The sequence below is a fragment of the Microtus pennsylvanicus genome, chromosome 2 (genome assembly GCF_037038515.1).
Source record: "Microtus pennsylvanicus isolate mMicPen1 chromosome 2, mMicPen1.hap1, whole genome shotgun sequence".
NCBI lineage: Eukaryota > Metazoa > Chordata > Mammalia > Rodentia > Cricetidae > Microtus > Microtus pennsylvanicus.
This window is the reverse complement of record NC_134580.1, coordinates 122,470,113-122,493,033: the sequence shown is the minus strand read 5'-3', so window position 1 is coordinate 122,493,033 and position 22,921 is coordinate 122,470,113. Positions and strand designations below refer to the sequence as shown.

The 22,921-nt window shown below is 44.9% G+C and overlaps 1 protein-coding gene across 1 annotated transcript in view; it reads right to left on the bottom strand.

Moving 5' to 3' along the window:
* Positions 1-22,921, bottom strand: part of Slc24a3 (solute carrier family 24 member 3) — a 474,476-nt gene that overhangs the window by 97,980 nt on the left and 353,575 nt on the right. Inside the window, exon 6 of the mRNA XM_075962364.1 lies at positions 22,813-22,916. Within this exon, the coding sequence (XP_075818479.1) occupies positions 22,813-22,916 (104 nt within the window). The remainder of the gene's footprint in view (positions 1-22,812; positions 22,917-22,921) is intronic.

The window sequence follows — 22,921 nt, the reverse complement described above, 5'->3', positions numbered from 1 at the left end:
TAGAAAGGGAAGAAAGAAAAAGGAAAGGAAAAATAGAGAAGAAAACAGGAACTTCCAGGAAAAGCCTCCCTTTGTTGGAATTAGAGTGAGGGGCTCACCAGGAATACAAAGGGACAGTTTCCTCTCTGCATTCCCTCATATGCAATTCAAAACCAGCAGGCTGACCCAGTGAACACAATTAGAGGATTTGTGGCTATGACTCAGGGAAAAGTTCTGTTTCAACGTGACAGGAAACACTGCAAAATTCAAGTCTCTGCTCTCATATGGGACATAGAGGCTCCCCAAACCCAACTCCTTTAATCCCAAAGTTTTGCTTTATTTTGTTTTAGAAAAAAAAACCTCACTTCATTCCCCCATTATTATAATAAACATGAGGACAACAGGCAAAGATGAGAAAGCTTTACATAACCTCCTTGAAGCCAGGGTAAGTTGCAGCACAAGTAACAAAATGAAAGTATTGAATTTTATCCTACAAAATAAGTGAACACAATGTTTCATAAACAATTCAGGTTGGAGGAACAAGCACACCCTGCCTGTAACAAGGCATCAAGTTCTGATTGTTCCTTGATGTCAATTCTCCACAGACTGGTGGAAAAGGACATGGGATGCAAATGCTCCCTTCTCTGGCTTTGGACAGAAAGGTTGGGGAAATGCAAAGGTTTCATGGGGTTTCCCAAACCCTTGTCCGAATCCTCTAATTTTCTAATGCCCCTCCTGGAAGGACGGGCACCACTTTGTCATCCCTGTTCTCTCTTTATCAGCGCCTCTGTGGATGGAGCGCGTGCCTTTCTCCAGCACATCCACTCCATGCAAGGCTGCATGTCTGTCAGACTTTCAGCTTCATTGTGCAGTCAGGTCACATTTTCATAGGATGTTACAGCCTCCGACAAATTGCCATGAAGTGGACAGAGAGGCTGATGTAATTGAAGGGAAGAGATGCTATTGTTAAGCAGGGGAAGATGGATGAGGGCACCGAGCTTCCTAAAGTGGTTGTTCATTAGAGAACATGGAATGTGTACACTGTATGGTGTCCCTATAGAATGTGCCAACAGCAGTGACTCAGATAAAGAACACTGTACTTAGGTCAGTGAGTTCCATCACTCATGACATTCTACTGGCACCCTGAAAAATATTGTTATTCATTTCTAGGGTCATGTTGTGACCTGGTGATTTGCCAGGACAACAAAATGCACCTGAACCGTGGAGCTAACCTGCAGAGAAAGTTGCTGATTTTGTTGTATGTCTGCGGTGTGTGCTCTGTGGGAACACAGCAACAGATGGAGTCAGTTTAGATCCTCCCGCAGAAGCATCAGGATCTTGAGGTCTCCATCACTCATCTGCCGCTTGATCCCTCCCTAACCTATAACTTCACATGGTGAGCGTCTGTTAGCATCTACTTAAATACTGCCATGGAACGCTCACACACTTGTGTGTTTTTCTGCTGTACCCTCACTCACACATCGCCATCACCAAAGGGCACTCGTAGTAGGAGCAGAGAGATTATCATCTATACTCAAATAGGAAAACAAAATTGAAAATTGATACAAGAGTTTGAAGAAGAGAAGATTACATCTAGCTGGCAAAATCAGAGAATGCTTGCAGCAGGAGGTCATGGTGAATGCAGTCTGGAAGAACTGTAATGGCTTGCAATTACAGAATTGGGGGTTTGATGCAGAGTGAGGAGAGTCTATGTCCCGACTGTGGTGTGCTGGGGAGGAGGCTGAAGAATCAGGTCACTAAACAGACATTCCACGGGTAGAGGCAGCCTACCCTGTAGGGAAGAATCTTCCTATAAGGAAGGCAGCGCATGGGCAAACAAATCCGATGATGGCTTGGTACAGAAGCATGGGGCAGGCTGCCTGTGTTCTCTCAATAGCAGTCAATATAAACTGTGAAGAGTCAGAAGCATCCGTGGGTTGCTATTGTATTCTAGCAGAAAAAGCTACATTTTATTTTAAACACAAAGGAAAGAAAACAGCTCTTTTGTGAGAAAGTGGAGTGAAAGTCCTGATTGGAAACAGAATAATTTAGGTAGCAAGTTTACCTGATCTTGAAAAAGCACAAGAGGGAACACTGGAAATTTAAAAAAAAACAAAAACAAACAAACAAACAAAAAAACAAAAACAAAAACAAAATGTAAAAACCTTTATAAACCAGACAGCTATTGGTGAACATGGTGATCATTGAACTCTAATTGGAGTGGATCAATCGGGCAGTTTATACAAATGGTAGAAGAAGGCATCTCTTTACTTGGTTATTGTGATTCGAAATCAGCGGGAGATGCCCCACATTTAAGGCTAGTCTAAGATTAAGATGACGTCCACAAGGCCTCTTGTTTCGTCTTAGTATGACCTGACTGTTAAAAGTTGTATGTTACGGTGTGTAATGACCGGAGCTTGGCAGGCCGTGTGCATCAAATAGATACGTTCAATTCCTAGTTTGTGTCCACCCTGGCACCTTTAAGTCTACATTCTCATTCATCAACTGGGGGAAAGTTTTATCATATCATATTTACCTACCTCTGTGTCACACTTATTCATGTCCAGAAAATAAACACTGACTGTCTCACAGTTTCTGAACATTGGAAATTTTGAATGGCTTCACTGGGCCATGTCGGTTTCAATGCCTCATCAGACTTCAGTAAAGACCCTGATTGGGGCCCATGGTCATGTGATGATGACATGTTGGGGCAGTGGTGTCTGCTTCTAAGGAGCCTCTTGCACACGACTGGCGACTGTGTGTTGTCAGAAGGAGGTCTGTTTTCTCTGCATGCAGATCTCTCCACAGGGATACTCAAGTCTTCTCCTACTGGCTTCTCCCAGAGAAAATGATCCAACAGAAAGGCAAGCAGAAGTTACACTGCTTTTCATGGTCAGCAACGAGAATCACACACCATCATTTCTACATTATATTGCTAGTGACACACACCCCATCATTTCTACAATATATTGCTAGTGACACAGGTCAGCGTTTGGTGTAGTGGTTTAATACTGGAGGCTGGAATCGATGGCACACCACCTTGGACGGTGGCCACCATATTGGTCAAATACTCTCAAGGAAACATATGCATCTCTCCCCCACTCCCTGCCTCTGTGTAGCTCCAACTTGCCCCCAAAGGCTGGTCCCATTGCATTAGGATTTAGACTACCTATAATCTGACTCAAACTAAAAAACTATGGCTGACAGTTGGTTTATGCTTCATGGCCAAAGTCAGAGACCACAGAGCCAGGGAGAGATGAAGAAAAGCAACTGTGGAAATTCTTTGACACTAGTAATGAAGGGTTTTGGACAAATGACCAAAGGTATTCACAGCTCTGGTAGAATCATCCTTGGGTGATGCTATAGATGTGTGTGTGTGTGTGTGTGTGAGGGGGGGGATGTAGGAAGGTCATTGGTTAATTAATAAAGAAACTGCTTGGCCTGATAGGTTAGAACATAGGTGGGTGGAGTAAACAGAACAGAATACTGGGAGGAAGAGGAAGTGAGAGAGACGCCATGCCTCTGCTCTCCAGGGCAGACGTGATGAAGCAAGCCGCCAGGTCATACATGCTGAATCTTTCCTGGTAAGACTGGTGCTACACAGATTATTAGAGATGGGTTAAAGCAAGATATGAGAGTTAGCCAGAAGAGGCTAGATATAATGGGTCAGGCAGTGTTTATATGAATACAGTTTGTGTGTTGTTATTTTGGGGCATAATCTAGCCAGGTGGCCGGGAGCTGGGTGGCAGGAACGCAGCCCGCAGCTCCTTCTACAAAGAGAGAACATATGTAAGAATCTAAGTTTACTATCTTCAGACCCTCTTTTTTTGAAGTTTTTAAAATTGATTTTCTTTTTCATCCTTTTCTTTTTCTTCTCTCCTCTTCCTCTTCCTCCTCCTTTTGGTAGTTTCGGTATGTGCACGATAAGCATGCTTGTACACGATAAACAAGTACTTTGCCACTGAGCTACACTTCCAGCCTTGTAGTTACTGACCTCCACAGCACAGAAGCGGCAGGCCATGAAAAACCTGTCCTCTCTTTAATCACTGTTATGGATCCACTGTTAGAACTGGCCCTGGTAAATACCCACCCATTAAGTGATTAGAATATCTGGTGTTGTCCGGGGAAGTGTGAAATCTCTTCCTTTCCTGGTAACACAAAGGCAGCATAGCCTCAAGCTCTCCTTGGGATCCCTCATAGAACTGTGAACAGTGGTGCTCAGGGTAGCCCACAAGCGACAGGGTCAATAGCTGGCTCAGTTGTCTTCTTCCTATGCATCAGGCACAGTGGGAACCTGAGTACCAGGACAGATGACCCCAGAGGGTCACAGGCATCTTATAGGTCACGTGCATACCTAATTTTAAAAATACACTCAAAATGCATAAAGAATTTAAAATATGAAAAAAATGAAAGAAAAATAAAACCCAAAGGGTAATGTGGATTCTCATTCTAAAATCTATAGGAAATATCATTTTTTTCCTCTTAGAGAAACCTGCTTTCATACAACTACCAGGAGTTTTGACAATAGCCAGGCTGCTAGAAAATAAGCCTGCAGACTCAGTGAGGGATTTAGTCACATAGATGAAGTCACTATTTCTGGTGTCTATTGATCTCATCTCTGATGGGGCCCACTTGATACAGGAATGCGAAAAGCAGGCAAACCCACCTCAGAAATACCTGATACCAACTCCATCCCACATTGATTTCTTTTCTTCAGAAAAGGAGAGAAACATTCAGAGATGCAAAACCTAACAGATATCATCACTCTCAGCAAGGCTTTACTTCATCCAAAGGAAAACTGTTTCCTGTGCCTTTTAGAGTTTGAGTACATCATGCCCTGCTGGGTTTATCTCTTCAGTGGGCAGATGCCATGGTGTAGCCAGAAGCACTCAGATCAAAGCCCACTCAGAGTTTAAACCTAATCCTAAAGATTTAGTGAGTCATGTCCAGCTCCAGCCACATCAAGGCTAGAGATCAATTATGTGTAGGATTCTTTGGCCTCAAACTCAAATTTAGGGCTTCACTGGGTAAACTTCATTTCTTTGACTAGGATCACGAGGAGCAATTACATGGTTGCAAAGAGCAGGTGGCTTTTCCAAAGAGACAGAAACTCCTAACTACACACACTATAAGGTGTACTAGGCTTTTCCTGAAAAACAGGCTCATGTTGGACCATGGTGAGGGTGTAGTAAATGCACCAGGGATGGATGATGCTCCAAATGACAGCAGAAAAGGGTCTTCGGGGAGGACAGGTGAACTGGAAAACTAACCACTCACTGTGTTGCCAGGCACTGTCCTGTGGCGAGAGAGTTGGGAACCCACTCTGTGCTCTCTCATCAGTACTGGACAAGCTTACTGCATGACAGAGAAGGGAGCAGGGATTCTGTGTATACAAAGAGAGAGAGACGGCTTGAGAGGAGGGAGAAGGAGGGAAGGAGGAAGGGAAGGAGAAAAGGAAAGATGGCGAAGTGGGAGTATTCACATCATTCTGTTTAGTGTGGGCGATCACTTTAGGACAAACAGAGGAAGGTATCAGTGGCCTGGATTCTAGGGCTGTCCAGACCTGGGTTTGAAGCTTGCATTGGACACTTTACCCAGGGGACACTGAAAAGATGCTGGTGGAGCTCAGTTTTGTAAGAAGACGGAGAATCTATCTGGATAGAGACACTCAATGGCTTTCCAAAGTCCTATCCTTATAGGAAGGGTATGGTAGGGGCTTGGTGCTGAGTGGGTGGGCACAAATCTCCTAGGCCAACCACCGACGCTGCCATTGTTGAACGCTCTGTTTTGCCATATATAAAATGGGAGTAATGACAGGATTATCCTCAAGGGCTTCTGGAAAGATCAAATAAAAGAATGCATAGAAAGAACACAGCACAGCAGCACACAATGGCTCCCAGTGTGGTACAACTAAATATATATTTTAAAATATCACTACTAATCTGGTTATTTTAATTTCTGTTACTACTAGAGTATGATTAAAACTTACCTGATCTCAATCAGACTTTGATGATGCTATTTACAGTAAACTGTGCTAAGTGCGACCTAGATTTATATACCTGCATAGTGATATGAAGCAAAATTATTCATGTGGAATAGTAACCATATTGTTCAGGCTAAGAAAAACCAACTCACACCCTCCTCCCAGGAAAATTCAAGCACTTCACACTTCATTAACTCCAACTTGAACAATGTTCAAATCTGTAATGCTTGTATCACAAGCCAGATACTCTGGAATCCAGGAGCTCTGGGACGAGAAAGGGTCAAATCCAACCTGGATTCCGGTTGAGTAGCCAGCATGGTACTTATGACTTCTTTAGTTCAGGGACAGATGAGACTTCAATTGGGCTGTAAGATTCGCAGGAGAAGATACAGGACAGTACAGATAGCTAGAATCGGGGTGGGTCTCCTGTCCTGCCAATCCAAGATAGAGGAGTTTCCAGGCCTTGCCTTTGCTTAGCCAAGGATTGTATTCACAGAGCAGAGTCACAGATCTGGGAACCAAAGTGGCGGGGGATGCTTGAGTGGGCAGCTAGAGATGCTGAATACAGAGCCAAGGCAAGGTGCCCTGTGTAAGAGCTGCTCTAAATCCCTGTTCCACATTGGGCAGGAAGGCCAAACCAAGGTTTGGGGCAGCAACAAGGCTGAGATGGTAGGACTGCAGGGGTAGAAGTTCAGCAGCTGAGGATCTGGATGAGTTCCACTGTGGGGTGGGGCAAGGTTAGGAAACCGAGGAAGACAGAGATGGAACATTGCCACAGAGTCCAGGGAAGTCTTGCAGAGGCCTGATGCCATGTTCATGTTAATTCACATGCTCATCATGTTCATGCTTAAGTTCCATGGACCTGTTATCAACCCAAGAGTCTTCCAGGTGGAGGTGAAATACACAGGTGTTGGCGCCAGGCATGCCTGAGTGTGGAGCTTAGCTTTGCTATAACTTGCTGCATGTTTCTAAAATAACCCTCCTCTTGCTGGAAAACATTACTTTGTCACACTGTCTGTTAGTAACTTCTCCCCCTGCTTTGAGAAAATATAGGACAGAAGCACTTTAGGCTGGATTATTTGGGCTCCTGGTTGAGGGGCTATAGTTTATTATGCAAGGAAGACATAGCATCGTTCAGCTGTCTATGGTGCAGAAAGCCTGAAGTCCAGCTTGCTACATGGTGTGGACCAAGAAACATGGACACTTGAATGGGAGGCCAAGACTGTCTCTGCTAAGGTTCGCCATCACCAGTGACCTGTGGTGTGATATTTTTATTTCATTCTGAAAATAAAGCTTGCTTTGAGTCAGAGGGCAGAGCGAGCCACTAGTGGACCAAAATTAAGCAGAGAGATTTGGAGGACTGCGGACAGACAGGAGACAGGAAGTAGTAAGGCAGGGTTGAGAGAGGATCTCAACCCTTTTGAAGGAAGGAACCGAAGAGGTAAGACGTCACTGGTGGCTGCTCCCCTGCTTCTCTGATCTTTTGGGTTCTCACCTTGATATCTAACTCCCGATTTGAATAGATAAAGAATAATTAGAGAAATGCTTCGGCGACCCACTTTTTCGAGTTAGGCCCAGCCCCCTAAGAGGTTTCACAATCTCTCAGAATGCCACCAGTCGAAGACCAAATGTTCAAACACTTGAATTCGAGAAGGTCATTTTACACTCCTGCCAGGTCCCAGATATGATGAGGACACTACCCTCTGGTATTGAGCGGATTGCTTATAGACCTTCCCCACGAAGCAGTGGTCTTCGCACTGTGACACGTATCTGAGCACCACAACAACTCTATTTGGTAGAGGGTTATAATAATATTATCATTTTCTTTTAATAGTCAAGGAACCTAAGTCGTAATGAGGTCAAGTAGCTTCCGCAGGCCACACAGTCAAGAGTCAGAGGGGCTAGAATCAGGAGTCATCCTTAATAACCATATAAAAATGCTGGCTCAGTGCTTGCACGTTTAATACAAGATGACTGATATTTACACTCATCCTCTCTGCTGAGGGCCAGAATTAGAGCCATACATCTTAAATACTCGCTTCCATTAAAACCCGGAGGGCCACATTTTATTAAAATGTACTTTCATTTATGGGAGATGACAGATAAGAAAAATTATTTTATTTTATTGCCAGAGAAATTACAAAAATATATTTAGCTTGAGATATATATATATATATATATATATATATATATATATATATATGAAACTCTAGATCTGGGTTTTTATGACAGTGTTGAAGAATGGTCTTGTGATCCTTGAAAGCTTTCAAGTCCCTTATTTGGGGCTCTGCTAGGGCTTAACTGCCCAAGAGAATCTATACACATCTAGGAAGTGCTGAGAACTCGATGGCCTATGGTTTGCCTAGGCTGAGCTGGCAGAGTCAACAGCCAGAGCTCCGGAGAGGCAAGCCCGTCAGGGGTGGGGGCTTGCCCCCTCACTTCCGTAACAATAGCCATTTCCTATTTTGATTTGGTTTACCACTTTGGTCCAGGAGCAGTGAGGCATTTCCTCAGCAAAACTCTGCTGAGTCTTAGCCTCCACACAGAGTATGGGTCAAAGCATCCCAGGGCTCTAGAGGAAATGTGCATTTGAGCATCAGGGGCCTCCATGGGCTTTGACCCCTTCTAAGAATCACCTGTCTGCCCCCGCTAGTCTTTCCTCCATATTCCTAGAGCAGATTTGACTCTTCTAAGAGACTGCCCACTCGCCAGAAGAGCGGAATAAATCGATCCTGGGCCACCATCATTAACAAGAGGCAAGGGGAGGCGAGGACCCCACTGCTCTTTGCAGCAGACTTCCAAAGCACTAAAGCATAGCAGAATTAGGCACCAGCATCAGAAGAGGCTTCAAAAATCCCTTTTATCCCATGCCATATTTCAATCACGCCTAAATTCCACCACCGGGGCACATATAAACTTAGCTCGGGATGGAGGCTGAGCTCTAAAAGGAAACGTGATCTTGTTTTTCACTCCGAGATGACTGGCCACCTGGGCAGTCAGCCGCAGCGTTTTCTGCAGGACGTTCTCCAACAAAGAGGTTCAAGGGCACCCCAGAGAAATCATCTTCTAGACCACAGAGAAGTGCTCAACAATCTAGGACACCTCTACCTTCATGAACCGTGTGCTTCTGGAGCCCCCTGCATGGAGGCTCCTCGGCACCGTTTTGTGCCACCAGCTTCTGTTTGCTGTCCAGAGATTAAGGATGTACATTCCGTGACCAAACTGCCAGGCTCCAAATCCTAGCTCTGCTCTTCCTGAATGTGTGGCCTGGGGCAAGTTTTTCTCCCCCCTCCCCTCTCTGGGTTCTGCTTTCTTATCTGTAAAATGAGAAAAACAGTATCTACACCATAGGATTGATCTAAGGATGAAATGAATTAATACATATAATTCTGTATTAACTCAACTGAGATCCCTCCTGAAAGAATAGCGATTAGCACAAAAGCTGTTTTTAATTTACAATAAAAACAGAATAACTGGGAGCAGAAGACGGTTGTATATTGTGTTTTAAAAAGGAAAAATAAATGATTCGGTGGGGAGGCAGGACACGTGTCTTTGGAAGCTGCATGTTGCAGTAATCAAAGACAGCGAGACAGTGGAAAAAAAATCAGGTTTACTGCATCGTGACAGAGCTCTGGGAATGACAGAGGCCCTGGGGATAATGGTGACTAGCCACTCCACCTCATCCTGAGTCTCCCAGCTGCTGGCCAGCACACCACGTGCCCCAGTTCGAATTTTCCATGCTCCATCTGTAGCCATAGCTTCCTACTTGAGGAAAACGAGTCACAAATAAATAAAGCATACACAGACCAGATTTCTTCCTTGTATCCTAAGGAGTGGCCACTTATGTCTGTCTGTCTCACTACAGGAAAAGGAGGACAGACTCCCCCCTCCTTGCCAAGCGGTCCCTTGATTGGTTCTGGGCAGGGGCAGAACTTCTTGCTTTGCTAGTGAAAACCAGATATTTGGTTAACAAACGCCACTGTCCATGTGTTCCACACATGAGCTGGAAAGGCCAGCGAATAGCACTTATTTTTCTCACTTGAAGAGTCAGAATCAGGTCCAGGTTTAAGACTTACATTTAAATGTGGAGTTGGAGGGAGGGAAGGCAGGAAAGAGCTGCTGGATGGGGGTGGGGGGGCATAGGTGACTTCCTTCACCTATGTCAAGGGAGATTGGCACACAGTGAGAATAAGTGGACTAGAAAAGGGTTTTGTCACACTAGAAGAACAAAACCAGAAAGCTCACAGAACTTCTCATGGTTCTCTCCACTGGTTCTGCATTTTAAAATTGCAGATTGAGCCCTTACTGTCTGATGTAGGGACTATCTGGAGGTTAGAAAACCTGGGATGAAGATAGCCTGATGGTTCTGCAGTTCAGTGTGAGCTGATGAACTAGCTAAGCTTTAACTGGGCATGTAAGTATCTTGGGAAAAACAGTATGGATGGGTCAAATGACACCAGAGAAAGTGTCGGTTACAATTGTTTACTTCCTACCATGGCTGATAGGAGTCTGGGAAACTTTGTCAATTTGAAAGTCATATACATTGATTTTGAGCTGGGTAGCGCTACCCACGGTTTGTATGTTTACTTTAGTTCATTCTAAGGTGTTAATAATTAGAAAATTATTAGAAGTTTGACCCTAGCAATGAATTCTTGAATTTCATATGTTTGATAAGACAAATTTAGAGTTTGATACAATTGAATACTTTGGTCCACCAAGGAACTGGCCAGCCAGTTTTTTGGCTATAAGCCTCACCAATGGGAGTCATGTCTCTTTGATACTTTGGTTGCTTAGAGAGGTTTTGTGGGACCAGTAGTGACAATAACTACCAAATAAAAATGACTGGGGAGTAGCAGACAGGTGATAGAGCTTTTAGTTAAAAATGTGGGTTTTATAGTTAAAATTAAGTTAAAAGTTAACTTGTTTAGGGGTGGGTCCCACATGGGCAACCAAGGAATGGTAACAACAGGAGAAAAAGTCTTCCATAGAGATGAGCGCTATAATTGGTTATCCAATACCAAGTAGTCAGCCCTGAAATCATATACAAGGAACACCAAACAGACTGAGTAAGTTGTATTTATATATTTTGGCATTAATGTAAATATAACAAAGGAAAAGAAGATGTGAACTGAGAGAGAACAACAAGAGATATGTGGGAGGGGCTGGAGGGGGAAAGGGGATATCTTATATTTTAATCAAAAAATTTAAAAAGGATAATAATTTAAAAAGTAAAAAAAGCTAATTTTTTTTAATTGAAATCCATTTTGCTATTTCAGTGACCCATGCATGTTTCCGGATCTGACAAGGAATTGCTGACTTTACAACATATTCAATGGAAACAGATTCTAATTTCTCATGACCAATCTATCAGCACTAATAGAGTCAATAAATATTCTGTAGCCCACTGACATTGTTCAGGCTAAAAGTCCCAGTGTCTGCTGTGACTTATTACTTTCCTTCACTGCCATTTTCAATTCATTATCCTCTTAGTGTCACCTCTGGGACATGCTCTAAATCCAGCAGTCACTCCTCACTGTCCCTCCAATTGCAGAATCCACTCAAGTCTCTCATAGCAACCCTTACTGGATCCCTGCTGCCATCTTTCCTCCACAGAACCCTTCCCCCAGTGAGCATTTTCTCTGAGTACAAATCAGATATCATTACTGTGGGGATCTGAACTTTTCAGTGGCTCCCCGCTGCACCCAATCTCCACCCCCACAACACCCATGGTCAGACCTGATCTGTTCCAGCCAATCTCTCTATCACACTCATCCAAACTAGCCTTTTCTAGGACCCTCATCCCTGTCTAACTGCTTTGTGTCTGGACACCATCCCCATTCACCTTTCCACTTGGAATTTCCTTTTCCTTCCTATGGAGTTGCCTTCATAATTAAGGGTTCCTTTGAGAGACTTCTCCTTGTTAGAGTCAATCCTCTGTCTTCTCCACAGATCATCCCTACACCATTACCAACACATTTTAAGAATAAAATTTTAACTATGATTTCATCACTTATTGGTTTATATGGGTTTTTTTGCTAAGTCCCTATGTCAGTTTGTAAGCTCTGGGAGAGCAGAGATCATCACCGTCTAAGTTACTATGCATAACAGACAATGGAGGGATGGCCATATTAAACTGCTACTCTGTATCATGGCTGTCTGGGGTTCTGCTCAAAGAGTTTCTACTGATTGTGTCTCGATACACTTTGTGTCACATTGTGACATCTGCCTTTTCATCCATCTAACCAGGCAGACAATCAACAGAAGCTCCTTAGTCTGTGGGTTGCTATGGAATAATTAATCCTTTTGAACACTGTGATTATGCATTGCTCTCATTGGTTTAATAAAGAACCAACTGGCCAAAAGCTTTGCAGGAAGAGATTAGGTGGGAGAACCAAACTGGGAGAATTCTGGGAAGGAGAAAGGCAGAGTTGCCAGCCAGAGACGGAGGGAACAGGATGTGTGGTAACAAGCCACGAGCCACGTGGCAACAATAGATTAATAAATATGGGTTAAGTTGTAAGAGCTAGTTAGTAACAAGCCTATAAAATCTGGGCTTATAAGTCTCTGTGTGGTTATTTGGGAGTTGGTTGCTGGGACTGAATTGTGGGACACAGAAATGTTTCCTACAGTGTGTACCAGACTTTGGGGGAACTGTGCGTTCTCTAAGATCATATATGAGCCTTTCCGCCATGGGCTATGAGAACAGTTCAGTTAGTCTTTGCTCGAAGGTCAAGCGAGTACTCATTAGGGGTTGATGCTACTCTGTGCACATGTTCATGTGAATTCACATTTCTGTGTATGCATGTGGAGGTCAGAGGTCGGGGTCTTTCTCTTCCATCTTATGTTCTGAGACAGGGTCTTACTGACCAGACTAGCTGACCAGAGAGTTCAAGGAGTCTGCTCATCTTTACACCTTCATCTCCCTTACACTGCGGTTATGGATGCAGGCCGCCTTATCTAGCTTTTATATGGATGTCTGGGATCGAAACTGTGCTCCCCATGCATGCATGGCAAGCACTCCATGAACTGATTTATCTCTTCAGGTCCTTGATTCTAGTCTTACCTTAGAAGGCAGGCAGAGATGCCTCTGGAGAACTCACAGCCTAATTTTGTCATTCTTTCCTGTGTCTTTGTCATCACCTCAAATGTTCACTGTTGTCGGAAACAGCAGTAGACACTGGGCACGCATCTTCCTAATACCCTCCACATTGCTATTTCTTTGCTCTGGCTTGTGAGGCTAATAGACCAGCCTTCTAGAGTATTTCCAGTGACAGCAGTGGTGTGTTTGTTCAGATGGTGTGTTCCCTCTGCTCAAAGTGACTCACATTTAGAGTGCCATCTGAATCAGTCTAGACTAAAGTGGCACCATTTTCTTTACGGAGGAAGGGAGTATTTTCCACTGCATTGAACTAGCAGCATTTGTGGTGGTGATGCTCCTGGAAATTCTTTATAAGTCCAGACCTTTTATTCTTGTGTATTCTCTATAAGCCTCTTCCTATGCTGTTCTTTTTTCCCATAGCACTGACTCATAATTGAAACCACACCTTCTTCCTAGCACCCAAAACAAGTGGAATACCTTCTCTCTCTCTTCCTCTTGCACTCCATCTCTCCTTCCACCCATCTGTCACCCATCTTTCATCCATCTTTCCACTTTCCTACCTACCAACTGCCATATTTGTCAGATATTTAATAGCATCCTATGGCTCACAGTCAAATGCTAGAATGCAGTTCTTCTCACTGGCATCTCTGGTGCTTAACAGTGGCCAGCAGGTTGTAAGCACTCAGTGAACCCTATTAAATCAAGAACTTACTGAGACAGGAATTCAGTTTAGGTCTGACGCTTGCTCTGGGTTCATTCTTCAGTGGATAATTACTCTGCCTTGAAATCCCCAGATGCCAGACAAACCGCCTTTCAGAAATACTGTCTACAAACAGGTACATAATTTCAAGCACTGGGGAGCCTCCGGTGTGACACTGGATCCTTCCACAGGGATTTTGACTGTAGCTGCTTATGCTCAGATCATGATACCTGGTGTATTATGTCATAGCTTACACTGCCTTGCATATACGTGGGCCAGCACCATATATATGTGGTGACAAGAAGTGAGACCAGGATGAAGTCTGGAGAGAAGCCTAAGGAACTGAGGAGGCAGGTTCGCGGTCTTGCTCTACACACTCTCAGGGTTTGTCAATGCTTGGGCTCCCCTGCATCAGGGAGGTGTCTTGTGTTCTTTTGTCTGACGTGGAGTTACAGGGCTATGATCCCAATGTCTCACCCCTTTTGCTGTGTGGGCCTCTGGTACCTAAGGGGCATACAGGAAACGAGGAGTCTCTGTGACAAGGGACAGAGTACTGGAGTCCCTCGGGAAGATTTTTTTTGGAAGTAGACTTTGTGCAGCTAAGATAGTTCAACGCCTGTGAGCTCAACCGGTGCTGTAAAGTCATCCAGGAGAGGGTAAAGGAGGCAGTCAACCTGTTCATGTCCTCTGCTTCCTACGGGTTTCATGATTAGAAAGGCAGTGGTCTGTGAAGGAGTGATGGGAATGGCTGTCATATGCCTGGCCTGGCAGCTTAGGGAGTGAGACTTCTTATCTAAATGGACTTATCGTAAAAACTGGAGAAAGTGGCAGACGTTTCGATGCCCCTGGCTGGACACTGCGGTCCCAAAGCCTCTGAGGCACTAGTGTGGTGAGATTACTAAACATTTCGGAGCCTCAGTTTACTCTTTTGAGAACGGTGGTCTCCGCAGTTATCTGAGGACAGAACTTGTGAATATAGCTAAAGATGCAGGAGCCACGCCCCGTGCATGATGGGCATGTGCTCGCTCTGTGGGTTGAGGTCTGGACTGAATATGAAGGAGGACGGCTGAGCATCAGCATTCATCTCTCCCTGCTTTCTGATCGTGGATGAAATACGGCCAACTACCCGATGCTTCTGCCAGCATGATTTCCTTGCCACGATGGACTACACCCTCAAACTCAGAGTCAGAATAAACCCTTCCATCCTTAAGTTGATTCTGTTAGGTCTTTTTTGTCACAGGAACAAGAAATTGTCCCTAGAAGAAATGGCTTTAGGTCTCAAAGTTGGTCTTTCCTCTTTGAAGGATGCTCTGTAGCATGAAGAGAAGGTTCTGGGCTCCCTGTTCATTGGCAGACAGCCAGCCCTTAAGAGGCAGGCCAAGGAGGCAGACAGTGACCTGAAGGTCACGTTCCAGGAGCAACATGAGGCTTACCATGGGAGGAATGCTCACCCCACCTTCCAGGGACTTCAGCTTTCCACTGCACACTTCTGAAAATCTGCACCTTGGATCTCAGTTATGGCTAAGTTTGCTTTGCTGGGCACAAGGGCACCAACCTCTTTATTTTCTCTGGCACAGTCGAAGAGTGTGGTTTCTGAGTACCTCCCTTGCAAACCCAAGTGAGGGCAACAGCACTAATAAAACATCTCGATGGCCATGCTAAATCATTTCTAATGACCCTACTCGCTATTGATTTGGAGATTAAAACAAATTGGACAGAGGACTCAGAGGAGTAGTTGAGTGCCATGATTTAGAGACTGCCGGGACAAGAGAGTAAGGAAGAGACAAGGTCCCAATGATAGCACGGTCATAGATTTGAACATACTTTTCACCAAAGAAGATGCCAAATAATCTCAGGAAAAGCTGCTCAGAGCCATGCCTCTAACAGCAAACTAAACATGCAGAGAGGCACTCTTCCTCTTTGCTGAAATGACTGTGATCATTGCCAACAAAGTAAAACTGACCCCAGCAAGTGGTGGTGATGATGCAAATGCCTGCAATCTCACTGTTTGGGGGAGGAAGGGGACACAGGTACCCACTGTGAAAAGCAGTTTGGAAGCTTCTGATTAAAAAAAAAGGCAAATATACCATGATAGCCTGAATGTAGAATGTTCTCCAGGGGCCCATGATTTGAAGGCTTGGTCTCCACTCAGGCAGGTGGTGCTAGAAATTTGGAAGGTTTTAGAAATTCTAGGGGTGGCGTCCATCTAAAGAGTATAGAACAGAGGGCAGGTTCTCAGGTGTGGATTATTCCTGTTTCCTTCCAGACTCACCATCTGATTTCTGTGCATTAAGAAGAGTCTCTGCCACTTGTTCCCATCACTACGATGCGCTGCTCAGCTACATGGAGTCAAGAGACCATGAACTCTGAAACCATGACTCAAACCCTTTCTCCAGGTGGCCACAGTAACACAAACGTCCTTCTCTCTCTCTCTCTCTCTCTCTCTCTCTCTCTCTCTCTCTCTCTCTCTCTCTCTCTCTCTCTCACACACACACACACACACACACACACACCAAGATGACAGCATATGTCCATCTAAATGCTAGTGGCAGCGCTGTGTGAGACCAGGCCAGGAAAGGAAATCAGTGAGACAGGTTGAGAACCAGGGCAGGCTCAGTCAGTTCATCTCTGACTCTACTGCATGATGGGGAGGGGAGGGGAGGGGAGGGAGGGAAAGGGTGGTGTAGGTCAGATTCTTATCTCTAGAGAGAATACATGGGTGGGTAGTTCTTGCTAACTTAAGCTAACCTGGTAACTCTAGTCAAATCTGATGGGCCCATCCAGATTTTTTGTTTGATGACATTAAGTAGGGGCTGGACAGCAGCGTGGACAAGGTGACATTTCCTTTTTTCCTCTCTCGACCCATGTGGTATGTGTATATGAGGCCTGAAACAGCTATAGTCTTTTTTCCATCAAAGAAAACGAATCTGACAAAGACAGAGGTGATTAGAGGCAAGAGAACAACAATGGGGTTAGGGCCTTGGTCAAACCCTACACGTTCCTGTGCAGTTTTAGAGACATCACTGAATTCTCTTTACTTATAATGTAGTTAAACTTGGTGTTTTGTCATCAGAAACTGAAAGCCTTGGCATGTACATGTGTGGGGGAGTGAAGACAGGGCTGATTTTAGGACATGGGAATAGCCAGGGAGTTGCTACCACCAGGATTAGAAAGAAAACACTCCTGGAACATAAACTGCTATAGGATGGGGCATCCCAGAAGGGCTCCTCATGCCAGGGCTCCCTGTCCTCCAGAGCCAGCACTGGGATGAGTGGAGCTGAGCCTGAAGATGGGGCTTTTTGTAAGCCACTACTCTCCTCTAATTGGACTGGATCTGCAATCTGTCTTCTGATGCAGGAAGCCTGCAGAAGCTGCAGGAGAACCTCTGCTTTCTCCAGCGATAGACTGACTGCTTCCTGGGTCAACCCTTGCTCAGGTCCATCTCTGCATTATACACGCTGCTTTCTTGCTTTTGACAGTACCAAATACGAGCGTATCCTGCCCCGGGGAAATCCCCAATCCTTAGTTTTCCAGGGGTCACTCCAGTTCATTCTTGTCCCATCACCTCCCTATTTACAGTGGATAATTGACCTCCAATCCCGGATTTGGAACTGGTGGTGTGTGGTTTTCATTCTCACTTTTCATAGTCCCTAACTAACTTGGGGATCTGAATTGATTCCAAGAATTGGAAAGTACGTGATAGATGTATTCAGTTTCTTCTGGAGAGCAATAACTTAGGAATTAATGTATACAGGAGACCCACAAGTCTTCCATTATGTCCATCTGCTTGAATCTCCATTACTGAGATGTGGAAGATGCTTTTTGGATTATGAGAGAAGCTTCTAGATGCACCTTGGTTGCGCTGAGTGCACCCATCATCCATTTGGGACACCACTACCTTGTTGATATGACCATTCCTTGCACGGTTCCAACTCCTACACCCCAAACTTCTAAAGGACACACAAAATCTCAGCTTAATAATGAGAGTGCTATAGCTCTATGCAGAGGTTTTATAATCAGCGGCTTCTCATATGGATTATGAAGTCAGTAGATATGTCTGCTCTAGTTTTAACTACCTCAGCAGACCCCTTTCCCCAACTCTCTAGGGTCCATTTCCTAGTCCGTTGATGAGGATAGTTCTAGCCTGTACCTTAAAACTCAGTGGGTACATCTGTACCAATGCTCACAGACCATTGCTGCGCATGGTGTCTGAATAAGTTCATTGAATAGTAGCTACTCCCTCCACTTCCTATCATGGCTTTTAATATGAGTTGTGAAAATTGCAGTTTTAAAAGAAAGGTTTTCTATTTAATGAAGCTATGACCCGGGGCAAAATTAACTATCAGAGTCACTATTAATTTGTACTTTTCTCTCCAGAGGTTGCAATACATGTGGTATATATCGGGTTTCCTTTCAATACCTTATTATTTGGGCAAGGAAACAGCATGGCTGATACAGGGCTTCCTCACAAGCATACCGACCGGAATCTGGGGAGTCACTGGGTACGGCAGGGCCCATCTGTAACCTCGGCAGTCGGAGAGCAGAGGCAGACAGTCCCCGCTGAGTAATTGGCTCCGGGTTCAGTGAGACAAGGAGGTGGAGGATGACTGTGACCCATGATGTTGACCATTGGCTTCTACACACACCCAAACCTCACACATGTGTTTACACACCCACACAAACACACATACACACTACACACACATCCATCCATCGACCCATGCAAAAACATTATTATTTACACAACATAGTCCAAAATGACAAAGATACATGAGGAATAGCATACATTGACATATTAAAAAGAATGTTTTCTAAAACATTATATAATGTACACATAGCACTGTATGAATATTATACCTTGGTAAATCCTCAGATTTTTCTGGCTTTATGTAAACCTACCAATTATATTATGAGAATCATAGTTTTAGTAAATTCATACATACAAAATTGATATACTTGAAAGTGGAATCAGTCACTTTTGGAAAATAGAAAATCATAAATAATATTTTAAAAGCTTTAAAATACGTATGTATGTATGTATGTATGTATGTAGTGCTAGGGATCAAAGCCTCACACACACTAGGCAAGCATTGTACCACGACGAATCCATATCTATACTTTCTAAATTGTCACCTGGTCCTCACAATTGCACCCACCAGTGGAGTTGAAGATGGCGTCTATCTATCTGGCTGACACTGAAGCCTTGGTCTTGGTCTATGGGCCCATTTGCATCTCTCTACCTTTTCAGTTCCTTCCAGCAGGCAAACTTAGCATCCTTCTGCCTTGGGTTTTCCCTGAGTCCCAAGGTCCACCCTGACTGGCTACCCAATAGCATTCCATGCTGAGGGATTTATGGTTCTTACCCAGAGTCCTATGGAATGGATGTGGAAGTTGGTGAGTAAGTACTTCAGCGCTCTTGCCTCTTATGTGAGATCACCGCACACCTGTAAACCAGCCCCCACTGATGAACAAATCCCAGGGGCTGGTAGTGCTAACTTGCTCATCAATGCTTTTGTCTATGGATTTCTCTTCCCTGTCTCATGTCCTTAATGTCTTGCTAGTGTTCCTTGGGGCAACCTTTCAAATTAACTACTTGCACTTGACTCCTTGCCTGAAGTCTTCTTCTGGGGATATTCAAATGAGGGCAAGCTTCAGCTGGGATGCCTAACCTCTTGGTGCAGCTCTGTTTTGTGTAAATGAGCCAGCTCAGGCAGGGTGCTATTTGAAGAAAGGCAAAGGTAGCCAAAATTAGATGGACCTCGCCAAAGAACATCAGGGACATCATAAGGATGCCAGGAGCCAATGTGGGAGCTTTTATAACAAACCGGAGCCATCTGCCAGCCTGCAATAACCAGAATATGAAAGTCCTAATCTGGGCTGCAGTTAAACTGTTTACTCTCTGTTTGTGGTTATGTACTCGAAGCTTAACATACTCCGAATGGTGGGATTTAAATTCATAAGCACGTTGTTTTACAAAATTGGCATGAAATCTTTTTAATGCAATATGCAAAATATATTAGAAGGTTGCGTCAAGACCTGGATGGTTTCACCTCATTGTCGTTCTTTGTTCTTCAGGACAAACTGGGAGGGCCACAGCTCTGTAAATGTCTTGTGGGACACCCAGAACCTCTTTCTAAGTCTACTTTCTGAGAGGCAATTTCCTCCTGTCCCATAAAAACTCTGCAAAGCACCTCAGGCAAACACAAGGTATTGGGTATGTTTGTAAACTGCTAATACAGCAGCCATTCAATTACACGGAATCCATCAAGACCCTAATTGAGGCAGGAGCTCGAACCTTACAGTTTAATTACTTTTAGCTTTAGATGGGTGACAGACTTCCTCATGCACTGCCCTTTAAACTGAACTGCATTAGAGAGGCCCATGGGTGCTCTTGCTGTAATTCTCCCAGCCAGGAGAAAGTGCAGAATGATATAAATAATAATGCCAAGTGATACCCACGATTAGATTTACTAATCACTCATTTCCCAATTCCTGTCCTTTGTTGTGACATCCCAGGGCATCAGCTCTGCAGTCTGGGAGTGTGTCCCCCTGAGTGAGGCTAGGCAACACTCACTTCCCGACGACTGCTCTTTTTTGCCACTCATGAGACTGCCTGGGACCAAGCACTAGTCCTCTGACCTCATAATGTTAATATACCATTTCGTTCTCATTTACAAGACCCTCTTCCTGACCTCGATGCTCCCCCACCAAGTCTCTGACAGGAGCCACAGACACCCGTGTCAATCAGTCCATCAGCTGAGTGGCCAAACCTTCCCAGTGATCTAGGATGGAATCTGGCAGTGGGGACCTCGGGATGAGTCTACCAAGAGTTGATAAAAGTGTCTAACTTGCTTTGACTGTCCTTGCAGACCAAGTACTATTATGAATGTCAAACACCATAGATTTCATCGCCATGGCAACGCTCAGAAGTAGGCATGCTTATACCCACTCTATAGATGAGAAGGATTAGACTCCAGTAGCTAAAATGACTTCTTCAAAATCACTCAGCTAGCAAGCAGCAGAGCAAGCATGCGATCGCGAGTCAATCTGATTATCTGGCCCATGCTCCTCCCCAAATACAATTCCATGTTTTCTGCAAAGACGTGAGGGAAACCACAAACTAGGCCAGAATGGATGGCTTTGGAAATCTCCAAGTCGGCACAGGCTAAACAAACAAACAGACAAACAAAAAATTTAAAAAAAACTTAAAAAAAGGAAGGGTGCATCTAGGATCACCCTGGTGGCTGCTTCTAGGAATAACTCTGGTTATTACTTCCTTCCAGTCACAGGGGCCTGTGAGACCAGCCAGCCAAGACCCAGAGGAGGTAGAAAGACGGATGCCAACAACCTGTGCCTCGGCCATGAGCAGGTGTTCTCGCCAAGCTTGTGACGGGTGGCGCTGCTGATGAATTACACGCCACAAACACGCGGCAGTCATTTCGTAAGTAATTAGCTGTGGGGCACTGAGTCGACGCCACCCAGGCATTTGTTTCATTTCCTTCCATTACCTCCTCCCCTTCGGGCTTGCTTCCGAATCAAGCTGCAGGTACACATGACTAATGAACTCATGACAACACTAATAATGGCCGGGCTAATAATCATACAGCCAACGGTGACGATGCTAATTAAGAAAGCGCGAACAGCAGCGGCTTCCGCTGGTGTGACTACCCATCTCTGGAAGGCAGTGGCGAGTCGGACGGTCAGGCAGGGGAGAGGAAAGCAGTGAAGGCAGGCACGCGGCGCGTGCTTTCGGCGGCGAATTCAAGAAAGCTACAGCGCGAACTCATTACACTTAACACAACGGGTCATGGAGAAAGCAGAACATATTCAGTCTAGTGAGTGGGACAGACCTCAATCTTCACGAACAAAGCACCTGCCCAGGAGCCTCTGAAGAGGAGGAGCCCAGGGCACTGGGGAGCCCTGGAGCTGATGCCTGACAAGATCAAGGTGTTCCTTCTGCCTGTCACTTGGAAGGAACAAATACAAGTGGGCTGGCTGGACAAATGGGTTGGCATAGAAATGGTGGCAGTAAAAGTGGGCCATGGAGCATAGGGGTGAATTCTGTGGGAACTCCTGAGTGTAGATCTGCGGGGCAAACATCATGGCATCCTCAGCAGCTTCTGAGAGACTGAGAGGCCTGACACACAGGAGGGTGAAGGACCCCAGTATTTGTCTAGCCCTTTATACCATCCAGCCACTTCCAGCAGGGCATGGCACAGACCACACCGGGGTTCCTGATCAGGTGAAGTGCATTACCAGGTCCCTCTGGAATATCAGAAACGGGGGTTTCTAGGAGATACTGAGTCTTGGCTGTTTAGGCAGAGAACAGAGGATGCCATTTCTCTGAGGAAGCCAGGATATGAGAGTCGCAGGGAAGCTGCAGGCCCCATGAACCTTTAGGCTCAGACCCTGGCTGCCCAGTAACGTCACACTCTGGTGAGTTCTGAACAAATTCCTGAGACTATTCATAATGAACAGTGGCCCCAGGGTACCCCTGGCATTAGAACAGTCTCCTTTGCTTAACTCAGGACTCCGAGGCCCCTCTAGACTACAGAAGTTCCAGCGGTAGGAAGAAAGGTGGCACCCTGAACTGCGTAACTCTGACTTCTTTTTTTTTATTTTTTAATTTATTTATTTATTAAAGATTTCTGTCTAACTCTGACTTCTTTAAGCAGAAACAAATTGTCTCATTTCTTCTCCCTCTTTCTCATTTATCTCATTTCCTCGGAGGCAACCATCACATTGGAAACGAGTTTAGCTCGTTCTAGTGCAGACCTGTAGCTCTCAAACTGGGGGTGGGCGTCACATTCTCATGTTCACAGTTAACACTGTCAGGCTGGTTAATTTCCTACGTGGAGCTGGAAAGCCTATTTTCCATCAGTCTGGAAACCAGATAACAGTGGCTTCAGGTGTCTGATGGATAGCTTCGATCGCACTGCCCAAGGATCCCATGTGGGTGAATTGCAGCACGACAGTCTCCTGCCTCAGCTCCAGATCTCCATCTTCCTCATGTGTCACGTACCACCATCACAAAGAAGCCATCAGTCTTACCTGCCCAGCAAAGAGCCCGCAGACACCAATGATACACAGGATGTTGAACACAGCAGAGCCCACGATGGTACCGACTCCCACGTCACCCTTGGTGATGAACACTCCTGAA